The following is a 19,636-nucleotide window of genomic DNA, read 5'->3' as shown; positions in this document are numbered from 1 at the left end:
CCCCGCCCCACCCCGCCCCGCCCCATTGCCATTCCTAGTTCAAATATTACAAATTTCTTGATAGCATTACTGTTGCTTTCCATAAGGAAGATCTAAGGTTCGAGTTCCATTCAATCAGGGTTGGCATTATTTGTTGAGCAAATAGGGACACTAAACTGCAATTGGGTCTCTGAACAATACAAACTCATGTAATTTAGCGCAAAATGACATGTTTACCTAAAAGTATAATGACGTGGCGGTTATCGAATTTAAAAATAATTCTTTAAGTAATTATAAATAAAATAATTAATTAAAAAAAAAAACTCTCTAGCTGGAGATGCATGAAGATCTTCGTCTCCCATCATGGAGATGAAGGCGGAGACGAAAGGGACCTTCGTCTCCATGGCCAGGCTTCGTCTCCGCACTTCTTTCTCTCTCTCTCTCTCTCTATTTTTTTTAATTTTAAATAATAATTTTAATTTTATTTGTCAAAGATCTTGTGGTCAAATGGCATAGCTGTGACCCTCCCAAGTGAGAGGTGACATGAATACTACATTGTAATAGAGTCAATAGTATTCAAAAAAAAAATTATTTAAAATTATTCAATAAATTATTTTTAAATTCGGTAACCTCCTCATCAACCTATTTTTAGGTAAACATGTTATTATGAGTTGAGTTGCATAAGTTTGTGTTGTTCAAGAATTCAATTCTATTTTGTTGAGTTCGATGACTTAATTGTAAATTTGGTAGGTAGTTGTGGCCTATTTTGTGGCTTATTCCAAAAAAAAAAAAAAATAATAAATAAAAATCAGAAAGCCGAACAAGGTCAATGGCGGCTCAACGAGACCGGACCCGGTCTTAAACACGGAGAAGACGTTATACGCAGGACGAAATGCCGAGTCGAAAGAAAATCGGGTCATGTACTATTCAACCGCGGGCTTGAACAGTCAACGTCCTAATGTCCTATACCGCCTGATAATTGCCCGTTTATGGCTCAAGCGCTCTCTCTCTCTCTCTCTCTCTGGTTAAACTACTGAGGATTTGATCAATTCGATCTGGTTAGCGATCGCTCAACTGCGAAGAAGTTCATATAAAGCGAGGAAGAGAATCGGAAGTTTTGGAATCAAGGAAACATGTCGATGTCCGACTCCGATACGTCGTCGCAGGGCAGCGAATACAAATGTTTCCGGCAAATTACACGGGACAGTAAGTCATCATTTCATTTCAAATTATATGCTTTACTCTAGTTCACATGATTTTGAGCTTTGTGAACATATCTGGTTCAATTTAACCTTATTTTTAATATATTCAAAGTTGATTACTTCTGTGTGATTCACATTGAATTTGGTTATTAACTGTGAATAAATTTCGTGGAGTATAAGTGTGGTTTGAGCTTGATGTTAAGCGGAGCTATTGTGCTCAGTATGGACCAAATTGAAAGTGAATTCGAGAGAATGCAGGTTTAGTTTCGTTGATGAGTGGAAAATAACAAAAGGTTACTGTTTATTTAACTTTATGTATTCAATTGTTCTCCTGTTTGTTTGTCTCTCGAATAGTAGCTCGATTCAAACAGGAAAGTGGGTAAGTAATGGCTATTGTGCTGTCAGCTTTCCAGCTAATTGGGGTTGTTAGCAGGCAAGCAGCACAAGAAATGTTCAGTAGTCTGGACTTGATCCTCTTTAGCAAATGTTCAGGATGTGTAGTGTTCAGATTGAATATTAGGTGACCAAGGCCCCAGTCTGGATGAGCTTATTTTAAACTTATCTATTGTTATAAACCAATCTTTTACCATGTTTGGATAAGTCTGTGACTTTCAAGAAGTTGATTTAAGCTTATTTCAATAAGCTATTTCAAAGCACTTATTAGAATTTAGAATAAGCTGAAAATAGCTTTTCAAAAGCCAATTAAAAAGGATAACCTTTATAACTTGTTTTGAGCTTATTGATAAGTGCTTATCTTAAAAATACTCATTTTAAGCTATTAACCAAAGATAAAAAATATTTGACATACTATTTGTGTATAAGTACTATACACCAATAGTCTCAGCTTGGCTCATCATTAAAAAGAAAATCAATACTGACTGAACATGTTTTGTTTGCAAATAGTAATAATCTTTAAATTATTATTAATATTTAATAAAAAAATAAACCTTATATATTCTAAGAAATTGCTTATGTAGTATTTGGATGTGAATGTGATGAATGAGCAATTGCCTATGTAGTATTCTGAAACTGAAAGTAGTGATGGTCCAATCTGAGCTCTCAACCTTCCAATGAAAAGTTGATGGATTTTATCTCTGAACTTCATCTCTATAATTATACCAATTTGGTGTTGATGGATTTGATTTTTGTAATACATTCTTGTTTCTACTAAAAATTCTGAAGATTATTGTCTTATTGCAACAAAAACCAAAACTATATTCATAGAATCCCAACTCTTCTTCACATTACTTGTCCTAAACCCACTACTTGTGAAAGATATAATTAAAGGTACAATTAGAACAAGAAAACAGTAGCTACAAGTAGAAGGTATATAGTAAAGAGAAATTAAATTAGGGTTTATTAACATTTTTAGTATTATATAAATATGATTATGTCAGAAATGGCTCGATCAATATTCACCTTTTCTTTTTAATGATACGGTGGACTATGATTCGCTGTTGGTATATATAGTACCTATATTTTGATGGTGCATCAAATATTTTCTTTTATCCAATTGGGTTAAAAACAAATTTCTTTTATGTTGGAGTTGTTTGGCTTGGTACTAGAATATTGATAAGTGATGAAAACATTTTTAAAAAAACCTTTCACTACTGATTATTGTGATGAATATGTAGTTAGTAGTATGAATATCATGTCTAGAAAAATATCTCTTAGCTCAGAACAGACCCAAAATTAATGAGTAATGGAATATTTCATCTGAGAGTGTTATTTGCTATTTAATCATGAATTAGGAGAACACAATACCTTGTAGCAAGAATGCAGACCTGAAGTTAATGGCCATCCTCATTTTACTAGAACAAAGAGGGAATAGAATCACTTATCAGCAAGAGAATTTAGTTTATTGCAGAGGTAAACTCTTGGATATAATTCTTTATGAAACTTATCCACATCTTGCGTTGCTTTTGACTAGACTTAATTCCACTTATGGTCCATCGAATGTAGTGGCAATTCCACACAGAATCTGCAATTTCTTTTCGAGACACATTTGGTCCTATCATTGAAAAACTGGTCGACATTTAGCACAAAGTTTACTTTGGTCCATTGAGTCCACAACTTCTCGTCAAGACACATCAAGTCCTATGAAATTTTGGTCCACATTTATGACAAAAATCTACTTTGGTCCCTCAAGTATTGTAGTATGATAAGGATTGACTTTATACTCTAGGGAACAAAAGTCCTGCCAATTTTCATGTAGAGGACCAAATGTGTCTCAATTAAAAGTTGTGGACATGATCTAGATTCTAGAATTACCACTATACTTAAGGGATTGAGTGTGGAATTAGCCCTTTTGATTATTGTAATTCAAGGGAGACCACTACAATTTGTAAACGTATTTTCGTAGTGTTTGTTTTTGTGTCATAATCTTTGATGCAACTTTGATGTATATGATAGGTAGCAATCTAACACTACCAACCATATAATGGGAGGCACTGCCTATTATTGTTACTCAAATTATTATCAGCTTAGATTTCACTCCTACTTTTGATTTAGGAAAGCTTTTGTATTCTACCAAGGCAGCCTAACAACACTTGGATGATATAGGTTGTTGTTGGAGTTAATATGAACTAACCCAACATAAATAAGTATATGAAAAAGAATAAATATATGAATGTAGATTCAAATGGGTGAATTGGACAAGGATTTTTACGTGGAGACCATAACAATGAAAATCGCATGCCAACGTCAAGTCAAAATTTCACTAGGTTGATTGTGAGGATATACATGGGATAAGCTATGGTGTTTGTCATTTGCTATGGCCATGGAATTTTTATAGTAGAAGAAAGAAAAGAGTTTGGGTATGTGAGGGAGAGAGTTCTCTGTGATGAAGAATTCTTGCTCTATAAGAAGTTTGAAAGCAGGAAATGAGAAAAGCTTGCATATGTCTTTTGTATCTTTGTTGATAATGGCAACCTCCTTTTATAATGACTTCCTGATAACTTTTCCCTTCTCTCTCTTCACATTCTGCAATGTTTGCAACACTCATCAGTCATCCCATTTGTGCACCTAGGGATGGGCATGGGTCGAGGGAAAATATCAACCACTCCACCCACCTTTATAATTTCAAATCCCACCCCCACCTTGCTCAGTGGCGGATGACATTTTTAAAACCCACATATGCCCCTCCAAGTGTGGTACCCATTATGGATATCTATGAATTTCTATCTTAACAAATACATTTATAAAATTAATAAAATGTAAACTAAATGCACAAATTAAAACTCAACTTTCATAGTAAACATAATGCAAATATTCTAATACAATAGTTAAATTATTTATTTTTAAATGCAAATAAATGTCATCAACGTTCAAAATAAATATGCAATTGGCAAAGGTCTATTTGATCTCTACTTCTCTATGTGGAATTCTAGATAGTTGTATATTGCAAGTGTGTGTATAATTTATTAAAAAATAACTAAAATAGTGGGGTGGCCTCAGTTTTATGTGGATGGTATATGCAAACACAAACTCAACTTGAACCCACCACGGGTACAAATTTTAAAGCCCATGCCTGACCAATGACCCCACTAACACCCCCCTCACCCCTCACCCCCACCCAAAAAAGAAAAGGTAGAAGAAGAAGAAGAAGAAGAAGAAGATTCACCTAGGTCGGGTTTGGGTGAATAGCCCTATCCTCAATCCAAATTGCAATTCCCATCCCTGTGTGCACTACTGCACTGTTCCCCAGGCCGTTGCACCAGTTAGTGCTTTTTGCTTTTTTGTCTGTTAGGGAGGAGTTGACTTTGACCTAATTGAGGACTTAGATTTTCTAAGGTGAACATGAACCAAGGAGTTGATGTAGTTCAACTAGAAAGCTGTTACTTAATGCTCAGAGGTCCTGGGTTTGACTTGCCCTGGGCTCACTAGTAGAGTGGGGTATTACCCCCAACAGCTGAAAAGTTTGGTTGTGACATACAATACTACCTGGCAACAATTTCTGTATTATGAACAAAGATATGAAGGTGAGAATCTTTGGTTTTGTCTTATTTTGCTACATTTTGATCCTTAGGTCACTTGGTCAAGTATAGGAACAAAATAGAGGCAATATATGTGCATCTTCCTTCCCCCAGACTATGCTATATATGGGACTATGCACACTGGGTTTAAACTTTCTCAGAAATTCATGATATTTTCATATATTATTATTATTATTTGATAAGTAATATTTTCATGGAGTATTTTTTTTTACTCAATGATAATGACTTTAAGTTCTTTTGCTTGCATGTGACTTTCTTTTTTCCTTTAAACTTATCTTCATAAATTATACCTTATTTGATACTCAAATTAGTATGTAGCACTTTCTCAAAATGATTCCTTCTACATTTGCAGGATTATTATATGAAATGCTTAGATCGGCCAGGTCAAAGGATTCAAAATCAACGTGGAAGGTAAAATGCTATTTGGGCTGTGCTTGGTCTGCTGTTGGAGATTAAATCCTTCACGATTCTATGGTAAATTATAGTTTCTTGACTTTGTAAGTTTGACCCCTCAAATTTGCAGGTACTGATCATGGACAAACTAACAGTCAAAATAATTTCATATGCATGCAAGATGGCAGATATCACAGAAGAAGGAGTTTCCTGTAAGGCATAATGCATTTTACTTTCTACATTTTTCTTGAAGCATGATTGGTTAACTCTTATAATGCTTCTTATTCAGATTTTTGTAAATACGTAAAGTAATACTTCATTTATAATATATGTACTTGTGCTGACTTATATTTGAATGTGTATAAGCACAAATTGCATTTCAAAGTTTAATTGATTGCTAAGGAAATATAAATTTCTGGATGTATGTGATTCTCCTTTTCTTCTCTCCAATTTGGTTTGTTCAAACACTTATTAAGATGTGCTTAAATACATTTGATAGTGACATTAAGTGTGATACAATTCAAGTCAGTATTGTTATATTCTTGTATGTTAGATGTACTCTTGATGAATTTGTATGTTTTTTCAATTCACTGTTCATATCTATGCGAGCATGTTATGTTAAGCTGCCTGTTCTTTGGAGATCTAATAAATACAATAATACCATTGATGATACTTTATATCTTTCCATTTTTTATTATATTTAGATGCAAGTGATAATATTAGTGTTGCTTCAAGTGTTTTTTCTCTTCTTATTGTGTGGTTTATTTTGCTATACTACTTGGTGCTTTCTTATTTCTGGAATTTATCAAACGTAATATGTAATATGATTGGAGTTAGAAAAACATGTATGGAGTAATTATAAGCGTGATGGTAAAATCTTCAGTTTATTCCAATTATGGTCCTCAACTTTGATTTGTTCCACTTTTTAGTTCTTGACTTTTAAAAACATCCATTTTAGTTCTAAAGCCCTTGTGAAAATTTCAGCATACCTCACCCTACTACATTTGAGGACATTTTGGACTAAAAGTGGAACAAATTAAAGTCAAGGAGAAAAGCGGAAAACAAATTAAAGTCAAGGAGAAAAGCGGAAATTCTATTATGGTCAATGGACCAAAAATGGAATCAACTCAACATGATGTTTTATTTGTCTATTCAAAGAATTTTATATAACCTGGTCTCATTTTAGGCCAGTGGATGGGGTTGCAATATTGTTTGGATTTGGGTATATCTCATTGGTGCTCCAACCAAAATATAATCTAGAATACAAATTAAGTTGTTGCACACAGTAGACCATTTCTTGCTGTCCTTGATGTGTATACTGATGTTCTTTCCTTTTCCATTTACTTATGTATGACCTAATATTTAAAACTTAATTAGCTTGATTTTTGCCAACAGTGGTGGAAGATATTTACAGGCGACGCCAGCCACTTCCCACGATGGATGCCATATACTTCATCCAGCCCACAAAAGAGAAGTAAAGAATCATATGAATCCTTTTTCTGTATTTTATTTTTAAATAAATATGAAGCAATCATCATATGGTAGGTCTTGGCTTCTAAGCTTTTGAGAACTCTTTACTTTAACTTGTTTAACCTTCTATTTACTATTGCAGTGTTGTAATGTTTCTCTCCGACATGGCTGGGAAATCACCTTTGTACAAGAAGTATGTTGAAGATCCTCTATTCAATGAAAATGCTCTTACTATTTTTATTTATTTATTTTTTAAATTTTGGTGAAACAAAGAGAGTTCAAATGTCAAACAATATGTTCAGTTTTGGTCTTTTGGATAAAAGGGAGTCATTCTATTGAATTGGCCTGAGCATCTTTTCTCTGCTCCCACATCCAAAATAATAGAGAGTAAAATTTTTGCAAGTTATAATATGTTTTGATGAAATATTCAATCCTTCTCACTTTGGTGTGTGTGTATTATGAATTTTATTTTTAGGGCATTTGTTTTCTTTAGTTCACCTATTTCAAAGGAATTGGTTAATCACATAAAGAGGGACACTAGCGTTCTGTCTCGCATCGGTGCCTTGAGAGAGGTTATGGGTTCTCCTTTTAAGACTACTCATTATGGTTCTAATATTTTTGTTTACTGTTCTGATTATTGGATTTAACATACAGATGAATCTGGAATATTTTGCAATAGACAGCCAGGTATGTATGGTGCTGCATCACTGAACAAGTCAAGAAGCTTATGCTAATTCCTCTGGATTCTGGCATTCTGCACTCAATTTAAGTTTTCAGTAATAGAAGTTTAGAGTGTTTCTTTGGTTTTTTACCATAACAAGTAGAAATCTGCTTAAGTTTTATCTGGTGACCTTTGTTTTGGGTTTTGCTGGCGAAGTAAATTTTGCTCATGGAGGTGGTTCTAAAATGGCTTTCACTAGACTGTATTGAAAAAGAATCTGGGATGTATTATTTTTCTTCATTGGGAGTGAGTCTGTGCTACAGCATGCAATAAAATGACTTTTTCAGTCTTTCAGATTAGACCTAATCCTGAGTTCTCATAAGACCTACTTTGCTAGTAATAACTTTTCATGCACTATGAAGTATCTCAATTTTATAATTGGATTTTCAAGCTATTTAAATCTAGGTTAATTATTGTCCTTATCACTTAGTATTCTTTAAACTCCGTACCATTCCTTTGAATATTTTGTTTATGCTCAACATTAGTGAACCTCTTCAATTTTTCTATCATGAAGAAGATACACTCTCTGTGAGATTGTGCAAGATGTCTATATTTTGGAGTATAATTCTTTTAGTTAAAAGAAGAAATACATAAAATTTTTGAAATAAAACAAAATGTAAAGAAAGCACCAAACTCAGGTGTGTTGATTATCTACAAACTTAAGTGCCACTAATAGATCTACTTGATGTTTTGTGATTTTTGTCCTAATTATCCCAACTGTTTTTATAGCTGTTGTTTCTTGTCCATTGTGCATGTTTTGCTTTAGGGTTTTGTAACTGATAACGAGAGGGCCTTAGAGGAACTTTTTGGAGATGATGAGGGTTCTCTTAAGGGTGATGCATGTTTGCGTCTGATGGCCAACCGCATTGCTACAGTTTTTGCCTCATTGCGGGTATGCTGTCAAGACCTTGATTCTAATTTTCTATATTCAGCAATACTGACTGCTGAGTATCAACATCATTGACTTTCTACAGGAGTTTCCCTTTGTTCACTACCGTGCTATCAAATCCCATGATCCAACCACCATGACTACATTTCGTGATTTAATTCCTACAAAGCTTGCTGCGGCTGTTTGGAATTGTCTTACGAAATATAAATCTAGCCTTCCTCATTTCCCTCAGACAGAAACATGCGAGCTTCTTATCGTCGATAGATCTGTAGATCAGGTTCTTAACTACAACCCTTTTTATTATTATAAAATTATTTATTACTTTCTTTACTTACATTCTCTTCTTTTTTCTTAGGTCGCTCCAATCATACATGAGTGGACATATGATGCCATGTGTCATGATTTGCTGAACATGGAGGGAAATAAGTATGTGCATGAGGTAGGTCATGCTTCTAAATTATCTTCAACTGTTAGAATGTTGTTATATTCCTTGGTGAAGTAATTGTACATTTGTACCGCATAGGTTCCAAGCAAAATGGGTGGCCTTCCTGAGAAGAAAGATGTACTTTTGGAGGATCATGACCCAATCTGGTTAGAGCTTCGCCATGCACATATTGCAGATGTATGTTCTTGAATAATTTACTTTCAAGTAATGGAATATAGATGTATTTTCTTGTTAATCAATGATTGAATTGTCAGGCTAGTGAACGACTGCACGAAAAGATGACAAACTTTGTCACAAAAAATAAAGCAGCACAAATCCATCATGGTTCCAGGTTTGCATGATTTTTATTTCTAGAGATCCTTTAATTCACCATCTTGATACTGTCAAAATTTTAGAGGTTCTCCTAATCCATCGAATTGCATAATACTAGAATCTTTGCCAAATAATCTTTTATTTTTGTAGAGATGGAGGTGAGTTGTCTACTCGGGATTTGCAGAAAATGGTTCAAGCTTTGCCTCAATATAGCGAACAAATTGAGAAACTCTCTCTCCATGTAGATGTGAGTTGTGTGTATAATGCACCTGTTCATTTTCATCTGAGCTAATGCTTCATTTCAAATTTGTAATACTAGACATCCTCTACATATATTTGATTGTTGCATGTTCCATGTTCTCTTTTGAGACTCTGCTATTACACTCTGATGGGGAACTCCTCTCTCTGAGCACGAGTATTGAATTACAGTATTACTAGTTGGTATCCGTCTTTTGTTATGTGGCATGTGTGTATATCACTTTAAATTGATTGTGAGAGCATCGTGCAGTTATAAAATGGTTTTTAAAGTTGGGTAAAGTGAGATAATAGTCTCTCCACTACTCCATACATTGTTGTGAGTATTTCATTATTAAGATTGAGCTTTCTGATGGAATGTGCATTTTTAGTTGTGTAAATGTACTTTTTTTGGGATAAGTTAGAACTTACTCGTAGTATTTAGTAATGTTGAACTGTGTTTAAATTCTTGAAGAAAAGAATAAGGAAAGATTATCATTCTCCATTAATATATCCAAACACTTGTTTTGAAGTGCTTGACTTTAGTAGGCCAGCCTAATGTCTTTATGCTACATTAAATACCTGATATCCTATGCGGCTATGCCCACTGGGTGTTTGAAGTACATTGGTGTTTGAACTTTAAAGATAATGCATGCAGTTCATTATCATCTTCATTAGGAATTTATGGCATGGAAGCCATGGATGATGGTTCACCTTTTCCTTTTTTCTAGGAAAAATAAAATCTACTGAGGGGGAAGGATAAGAACACTTCTCAACTGTTTCTGTACTACTTTTTTGTATTTTGCCCAGATTGCTGGAAAGCTGAACAAAATTATCAGAGAGTTTGGGCTTAGAGAACTTGGGCAATTAGAGCAGAATCTTGTCTTTGGAGATGCAGGAACAAAGGATGTTATCAATTTTCTGAGAATGAATCCGGTAGGAGTTATATCTTTTATGTTTGAATCTTTATTGGCACTTAAACTATGCCTTATAGCTCTCTTCTGCAGGATGTTACTCGTGAAAACAAGTTGCGCTTGTTAATGATATATGCAGCAGTTCATCCTGAGAAATTTGAAGATGATAAACTTGCAAAACTAATGGAGGTAACTTCCTTTTTTTCTCCTTTTTTGTTTTGTTTTGTTTTGTTTTTTTAAATTGTTTTGCTTTTGTTTTTGTTTTTTTGTTTTGTTTGTTTGTTTTTTGATAATTTAGATGTCTTAGAGGAAATAATATATGTCACTTTATATCTGCTGAATAGCAGCAGGTTTTAGAAGTAGAATTAAGCTTTTTATTTTTTATTTTTAATTCAGCACCCTTTGGCAACAGTTTTAATCAAAGTAACTGGTTAGCATATAAATCCAAGGATGTTTCAAGTGTGTCTGACATAGGAATTTCAACTGTTTAGATATCAGCTATGCATTGACTCTAGTTTTTATATTGGCATCATGAGAATTGGGGTCTGTTTCTTTGACTATCTGATTCTTGCCTATTTCATTCTTTTTTTCCCCAGCTTCTAACATTTCAAAAAGTACTACCATCATGCTTAGTGGATTTAATGACCCATTCTTTATTGTAATTGCTGGAGTTTTTATGTAAAAGCAAATTTATGTTGTTACTAACCCCTTTGATGCAACTTGATATTTGTGTTTTAGTTAGCAAGGTTGCCTCAAGATGATATGAATGCCGTTTACAATATGAGGTTACTGGAGGCAGCATCAGAAAACAAAAAAAGCTCAATTGTACCATTCTCTCTTAAATTTGATGTTAATAAGGTGTGTAACTGGCTGTGAAATTGATGTGTGTGTGGTGAGTTCCTTCTTATCAGTAGCTTCTGTTGGCTTTTCAGAAGAAGCATGGTGCAAGAAAAGAACGCAATGATGAAGAATCAACCTGGCAATTATCTCGTTTTTTCCCCATGATTGAGGTTTGCTGCATATTGCATTTTATCATGCTACATGCAGTCACATCTGTACTTTCTTTGAATTTTGACTGATTTATTCTGGGGAAACACTTTTGGTGTTTTTTTCTACTCTGAGTGAGATTGTCCACAGTGAGACAGTTAAAGGAATGAATGTTTGTTTGTTCTTGGATTCTTTAACAACCATGTTTTGCATTCCGCCATTCTAGGCGACAATCTGTAAGGAATGAATCTGACACACAATCCCCACACCCATGCCTAGGTTCCACACCAAGAAGTGGGGAAAAAACACAACTCTAGCAGAGAATTGAAAATTTCCCTTGGATGCTGATAATGATTTGACCATGTTTGATGGATTAGTGGAATCTTAATCAAAGCTTTGTCACCTTGTAGGAACTTGTTGAAAAATTGAGTAAAGGTGATCTACCAAAGGATGAGTATCCATGCATGAATGACCCAAGTCCAACTTTTCATGGGACTTCACAGGGTGCATCAATGCGACCAAATAATATTCCAGCTCCTCATTCAATGAGATCTAGACGGACTGCAACTTGGGCACGCCCTCGAAATTCTGATGATGGCTATTCAAGGTATGTCCTCTGTAATATTATACTCTTTACATTGTTTAATCATGCAACCATAAACAGGAAACTATAAATAAATTTTCTGATTTTTCTCCCATCAACCCCCACTCCCTTCACTTTGTTATGTGTTTGCCTGCATCTACTGATTGGCAATCTGATCTCTCTTTAATTTCTTATAGTGATTCAGTTCTGAGACATTCATCAAGTGATCCTAAGAAAATGGGCCAACGTATTTTTGTATTTATAGTTGGTGGAGCAACTAGATCCGAGGTATACTCGCACATCTGCTTATAAATACATATATATCCCTGCATATAGTGTTTGCTGTATGCCCATTCATATAGAGTCATTTTTGGTTGAGGTCTTAACTCTTAAGCAATATATTACGAAGTTGTTGGCAGTACTCGTATAGTTCTTCTTGTATTTGGAGATTAACCTTGTATCTTATATCCTCTGGTTTTTCAGTTACGAGTTTGCCATAAATTAACAACAAAGCTAAAGAGAGAAGTAGTATTAGGTTCATCTAGCCTTGATGACCCTCCACAATTCATTACGGTATGCAAGTTAATTACTTCATTCCTCATCCTTCCTTCTTTTCAAATAACCCCTCCTTCCCCAAACCCCTTCTTCTCCTTTGTATTTCAATGATAACTGACTACCAAGTTGTTGACTGCTGCAGAAATTGAAACTCTTGAATGCCAATGAATTATCATTGGATGATCTGCAAATCTAAGCTACGAGCAGATGCTTGGTGAATCTTTTCTCCAGGCTTGCATTTCTATTGTAACAATATATAGATTTGTCATCTCCATTCATTTTATGACACCTTGGATTAGATACCCAAAGCTTCCAGGAGTATTTTGTGTACCAGTGTTGTGCATTCTGTTAATCTGCTAATGCTGCTGCATAACGGCAACAGAACGAAGATCCTGCCATGTCATTTTGACTGGGTTGTAATTGAGTCCATAACCACCCCACTGTGTGTATAAATATCCTTCCCATTTCTTACCTAGCGAAACAAGTTTGAAAGTTCAATTATGTAGATGTTGATTTTCATTTTATTTCTCCTTTTTTTTTTTTTTTTTTTTTTTTTTTTTTAAATTCGTATATTTGGTTTTTGTTTCTTTCACATGGTCTTTATTTGATAAGTCATCCCCTTTTGGGCATTGCTGTCGTTTGGTTTTGAATAAAAAGTGTGGTTCTTTACTCTCTTTTACTTATAGTAGTAAGTGTGATGCCTTTCTAATATTATAAAAACTTTCTTATTATTATTATGATTAATAATATACAGTAATTATCTATCAATACCATCACAAATATCTATTCCGGTATTCCACCCTCACCATTGCGTCTTACCTTATTGCCTTATTCCCACCTACTGTGCTCACTCTCAACGTCTCTCCCCAGATCATTGATTATCCCACTTTCAACTACCTATTTGACATCAATATCGGTGACATAATAATTATTATTATTATTACTATTGTTACATTTCTTTATTATCATGTATTATATTGTTCCAACTTATTTCTCCTCTCACCATCTTACCTACCATTAAAGACACTAAATACCTATCTCCATCCTACTGCAGTTCTATCAGTATTTCCGCTCATAATTAAGCCAATCTATCTTCTTAACTGCCACTACTATATATATATATATGTAGTATCATGGTTGAAAAAATTGATGGGCGTTCGGGGGCACCTAGTACCTAGTTCGTCTAGGCGGCGACTAATTGGCGTCTAGGCGTTTGTATATTTTTAAATTTTTAAAAATTTGTTTTTAATTTTTTAAGATTAATCATTATAAACTATTTAATGTTTTAATAGTTAATACTAAAATATTAAATATTAACCTAAAAAACATCTAAAGTTTGAACAATTTAGCGTTATTTTGTTCAAAACGATGTTGTTTTGAGTGAAATAACCTTTAAAAAAAAAAAGAACAATAGCTAATTGTTGACCTAGGTGGTGCCTAAGACTCTAAGAGATCTAAGCGATCAGCGCCTAAGCGGCCAAGGTGGCGCTTTTGCAGCCTAGTCGGTCGGCCACCTAAAACACTGATTATGGTGATACGCTAGGCAGCCAACAATCGGCGCCTAGCGCCTAGGCGGAATTTTTGCAACTTTGACTGCTATTGTTTCTCAATGTCATTGTCCATACCGTGTATATATATATATATGTGTGTGTGTGTGTGTGACGACGGAAATTCACAATCATTATTCAAGGGTTCTAATATTTGTCAACGGTGTTATTGGCGTTCCTATATAGATAGGAATATATATGAATGTCAATCTTAACCCGAAACTAATGGGTTGTCCCAATAAGTTCGAAAAATTTTAGCTCGATAAAAATCAACACAATAAGTTGAAACCAATAAGCCGATAGCCCAAATGGGCTAGCCCGATAGCCTGAGCCACTTAAGATTATTCTTTGTATCACAAATGATGTGGAACAAAATATATAGGAAATTTTTATTCTTTAGTATTTTTTATTTAAAAATTTAATAAATATAATAATAAATTTATTACAAAATAAAATATTTTGAAATGGAGGTTTAGATTGATTGAATGATGTATATGTTTATATTTATTAGTGTAAATGCGTTAGCTTGTTAAAATTGAAGGTTTAGAAGTTAATTTGGAAATGTCAAAAAATTTAGTTGAGCTTGCTCGATAAGTTTGGTAGGTTGAGCTTTTAAAGTTAGGACTAAAAATTTTAAACTCGACTAGAAAACAAAATCGATAAGCATGAACTGATAAGACCAACAACTCAACTGAGTTAGCCCGAAACCGGATGTGCTGGCCTAATTTACATCTTATATATAGACTACTTAGGAGCATTTGAACCATCTTAGATAGCAAACCAACAAGAAAATGCATGTCAACAATTGAAAAAAGAAAGGAATAAAAAAAAAAAAACACAACATATATTTTACTTAGGGATGACAATTTCAATCCGCATTGCGGATATCCACCTAAATCCACCTCGCATGGGTCAAATTTTTTGGATAATAGTGACTAGTGGGTCGGGATGGATCTTAAGAAAGTAAACCCACAGTGGGTCTTAAAACGGAAAATTGGCAAAATAAAAAAAATATTGAAGGTAAACTTGTTAAGAAAGTATAAATGTAAACACAAAGAACACCAAAGGAAAGAATTTAATGCCACTTATACCACTAGCAGATTTTTAATTCCAGTTAAGGACTAATGTTAAAATAAAAGTAAAAAGTAAAAAAAAAAAAAAAAAAAAAAAAAAAAAAAAAAAAAAAAGAAAAAAGGTGAAAGGTAAAATTGGAAAGAAAGTGTGAAAGAACAACACAAATAACACAAAGAACAAACACTTGATACAACTTATATTACCAACACAATTTTCATTCCAATTAAAGATTAGCATTATTGTTTTTTTTAAAAAAATTTTTTAGATATACTTTCAAATAGGTTTTAGGTTTGTCTGAAAACTCCCCCTTACGCAAGTATAGGGTTTTTGTCTATTATGGTTTGGTAGCTCTATACCCATGGCCGGTTCAGTGCGATCAAGCAAGTTCAGGGGTTAACGAAGCGTTATGTAAGATTGGCATTAGAAGAAGAGTAGGTTGGGGTGCACTGTTTAAGGCTCTGATGAAGGGGATGCAGATGAGTGGACCCTATGGGGAGTTTTCTCATGGAGAAGCCTATAAAGTTTAACGCCATGTAGCATGTCATGGTGTCAGTTTGACGGCCATTAATGGGGATGCAGGTTGCACAAGATCAGAATAACTTGTTCCTGTTTGAGTCCTTCCATGAGTCAAATGCACGACGCGTAATAGATGAGGGTCCCTAGTCGTTTGAGGTTGCAGACTTCTTACACATGGGGATCAGCCTACTCGAGTTTCTCTTAATGTGCTTGATATTTGGCTATACATTGGAGGTGGTTTTGGAGCAGGTAGGAAACTTCAAAGGGACGTTCGTTGCTATGGATGCGAAGAACTCGGGGAGATCATGGTGGAGCTTATTATGGGTTCAGGTGACGTTGGATGTTACAGGAAAAGGATGAAGTTGATCAAGAAGATTGTTCATGGGTTTGGGAAATTTAAAGTACAAAATACTTTATACTTTTGTTTTGTTTGCGGACTGCTAGGTTATACTGAACGTTTTTCTATGAAGGTAAGGGAGACGAAGATTTCTTTAGCTGACTACCCGAACGGACCCTCGTTTCATGCAGGATTAGGAAGGGTGTTCGTGAGATTGGAGCTAGTTGGTTGGTGCCTGTGGGTGGTAACGGGAACAACCAAGGCTCTAATGAAGTGGGGCAATTAACACTATTTCACCCTGTCAATTAAAGATAAAATGAGATTTAATTTTTTCCGGTCACTTTTGACCGATAATTTGGCCGGCTGGATCAAAATTGAGAAAAAATGCATAGTCATGTGGAATGATGTGTTCAATCCATCCTTTGGTGTGTTTTCATACATGCTGTGGTGCGTTTTATTGTATATTCATACATTTAACTATGTTGTGGGATGGTGTGTTTAATCCATTCTTTGGTGCATTTTCATACATAGATCGGTGTGTTTTAATTCGTCCTTTGGTGCATTTTAATATGTAGAATGGTAATGTTTTCTAATAAGTGTAATAGTATATGTTTATAATCTGGGATGGGAGTTTCCAATAAATGGAATTGTGCATTTTAACACACATTGTGATGCATTTTAATACGTAGAATAGTGCATATTTTAGCACATGTTTTCTAATATGTGTAAATAGTGCATGTTTATAATTTGACATGAGGCACGTTGTGGTAAATTTTAATGCGTAGAATGATATGTTTTATTACATATATTGATGAATTTTAAGTGAATATGTGCATTTGGTTATAGTGTGGACTGGTGTGTTTATCTGTCTTCTAGTGCATTTTAGTACGTGGAATGGTGTGTATTTTTAACACATATATGTTGTGCGTTGATTTGATGACTTGAAGTAATCTAATGGCTGAAAAAAAGACGCACGGCCACACCTAAGGAGCAGGCCACACTTGAACTCAAGTATAAATATACATACATACATACATATTGTACGAAATTACACAGAAACTCAACCTTAAAAATTATGGATTCAAGAAGAAGAAAGAATGATGCAATTGAAGAAACAATACAAGGTATGCCATAACTTTAACTCTTTAACTTCAAATTATATTTTTACATCACTTCATGATTGTTCTCATCATCTATGGAAGTTTATAATTTTAATTTTTAAAATTTGTATTGAAAATTCATAATATGATGTAAATATGAAAATCATAAAATCTAATATCATTGAACATAAATTTGAAATTTATTTTTATTTTATTTGTAGCTTTTGATATGTTTAATTTAGAATACTTATATGTATCCAACTAAAGTTAGAGTTTATAATATTTCAGGAACTGAAACTTTGAAAAAAAAAATAGTATTTGTTTTCATCATGGAGGAATATTGGTTCAAACGGTAGAATATTTAAATGGTAAAATGAATGTATTTGAAGATGTTGATGTGGATACAATATGTTATTGGACTTTGCTAGAAATGGTAGTGAATTTCAGTCGTTATATCGTGGACCATGGGTCATGGTTAATACTGCAGTTGTGTTGAACTGATACTGCAGTTGTGTTGAAAGGATACTACAGTTGTGTTGAAAGGGAACTGCAGTTGCACGGAACAGAGGTCGTGTCATCCATCTGGAACTACAGTTGTGTTGAACGGATACTGCAGTTGTGTTGAAAAGATATTGCAATTGTGTTGAACGGATATTGCAGTTGTGTTGAACGGATACTGCAGTTGTGTTGAACAGATAAACGGCCTCTGTTCCGTGCAACTGCAGTTTCCTTTCAACACAACTGCAGTATCTTTTCAACACAACTGCAGTATCCGTTCAACACAACTGCAGTATCAGCTATGATCATGGTCCACAATATAATTTGCGAGTGAATTTAGGGTATAAGTTAGATGAGATTAAAAGTATATATTATGGAGAACTGGAGTCCACTGGTGGGAGTTTGAAAATTTTATTTGATGATGAAAGTGTTCATGGTATGTATGTATTATTGGAGAAGTCTGGAAATGTTTCACTATTTGTTGAACATACTGACTGTGTTGGACAAGCAGTAACCTATGAAATTCCAATTCCATATAGTTTTTTTGAGACAACAAACTACGGAGATAAAAGTGATGAAACTGAGACCATGGGAAGTGAAGGAGAAAGATGTGAAAATACAATAGAAGCTAATGGTGAAGATATAAATGAGGTTCAGATATTATGGTTGAGTGATGAAGGTGAAAATGAATTAGCATTGTGTAGAGAAAAAATTAAACAATATCATGAACATATACAAAAGCAAAGAATTGAGATGGAAGAAAAAGTTGATGATGAAGTATTGGTTAGTACAAAAAAGAGAAGATATTAGCTTCTATGCCAATAATATATTCATTAGATAACATTTTCAAATCCACAAACCTTTTCATTGCAATAGTAAGCTTGTCATCTCTCCTAGGTAGTCATCGCTTTTTCCTATTTTCATGATTTCATGCCAGATTTTTTTGATAGTTGTGCATTTACGTACTATGGTCAAAAAAATATTTAAATTATAAGCATGCAGTTAACATATAACTTTAATTAATAAAGAGTTAATACTATTTGTGGTCTTTCAATTTTCAAATTAAAATTTAACCAGCCGTAGTCCTCCTGAAAAGCAATGGTCATGGGTGATTGAAATTTGATAGTATGATATTTTCCTAAGTATATGCTTAAGAATAAAATAATAGCTGAAGGATTAAAAATTATAAGTATTCAGATTTATAAGTATTCATCAAGATGTGATGGGAATTTCTAATATTTCTGCAAAATTATAATTAAAAAAAAATTTATTTATTTCAAATTGTGTAAGATATGACTAACGAAATGAATTTTCCTTTTAGGAATATGACGCTATGAAACATTTGAACGTGATAATAATAATGAGTGGGATAAGATATCGTTGTAAATGGAGCAGCGTTAGCTAAAATTCAATATCATTTCTTACCACTGATAGACCGACAATCATAATACTAAAAAATATAAAATATTTTGACACCTTAAACAAATTACATTATTTAGAAAAATAAAAATTAGTATAATTGTGTAAAAATAATTGGGGAATAAAGTATGATATTTTCCTAAGTATATGCTTTAGAGTAAAATAATAGCTAAAAGAGTTAAAAATAAAACTAGTTGTAGGGCTTGTTTGGTTATCAGCGGTTAGTGGTTAGCGGTAGCGGGTTGTGTTAGCGGTTATCAAATAGCGAATTGTATTAGCAGGTTTGACAAGCGGAATGTATTAGCGGTTTGTAAAAAAGATATTTGGTAAAATTAGCGGTTAACATGTAAAATGACCAAAAGGGTATACATATATTTAATAATAATAATAATAATGTTTTTAAATAAAAAATAAAAAGAAAAGGGAATTTAATAATAATAATAATAATAATAATAATAATAATGTT

At 33.7% G+C, this 19,636-nt stretch overlaps 1 protein-coding gene across 1 annotated transcript; it reads left to right on the top strand.

Annotated features, from left to right (window-relative positions):
• Positions 1-961: 961 nt before the first annotated feature.
• LOC116002172 (SNARE-interacting protein KEULE-like) lies at positions 962-13,203 on the top strand. Its single transcript, XM_031242235.1, has 21 exons — positions 962-1,185; positions 5,529-5,587; positions 5,700-5,781; positions 6,965-7,043; positions 7,182-7,232; positions 7,515-7,611; positions 7,694-7,726; positions 8,527-8,652; positions 8,735-8,926; positions 9,005-9,088; positions 9,173-9,271; positions 9,349-9,425; positions 9,557-9,653; positions 10,451-10,576; positions 10,648-10,743; positions 11,293-11,412; positions 11,487-11,564; positions 11,952-12,148; positions 12,322-12,412; positions 12,608-12,697; positions 12,822-13,203. Exons 1-21 carry the CDS (start codon positions 1,113-1,115, stop codon positions 12,873-12,875), a joined length of 2,001 nt encoding a protein of 666 aa, XP_031098095.1. The 5' UTR covers positions 962-1,112; the 3' UTR covers positions 12,876-13,203.
• The last annotated feature ends 6,433 nt before the right edge of the window (positions 13,204-19,636 follow it).

This window comes from Ipomoea triloba, chromosome 13 (genome assembly GCF_003576645.1).
Source record: "Ipomoea triloba cultivar NCNSP0323 chromosome 13, ASM357664v1".
In the NCBI taxonomy this organism is placed as follows: domain Eukaryota; kingdom Viridiplantae; phylum Streptophyta; class Magnoliopsida; order Solanales; family Convolvulaceae; genus Ipomoea; species Ipomoea triloba.
This window is presented reverse-complemented; position numbering and strand designations above follow the sequence as displayed.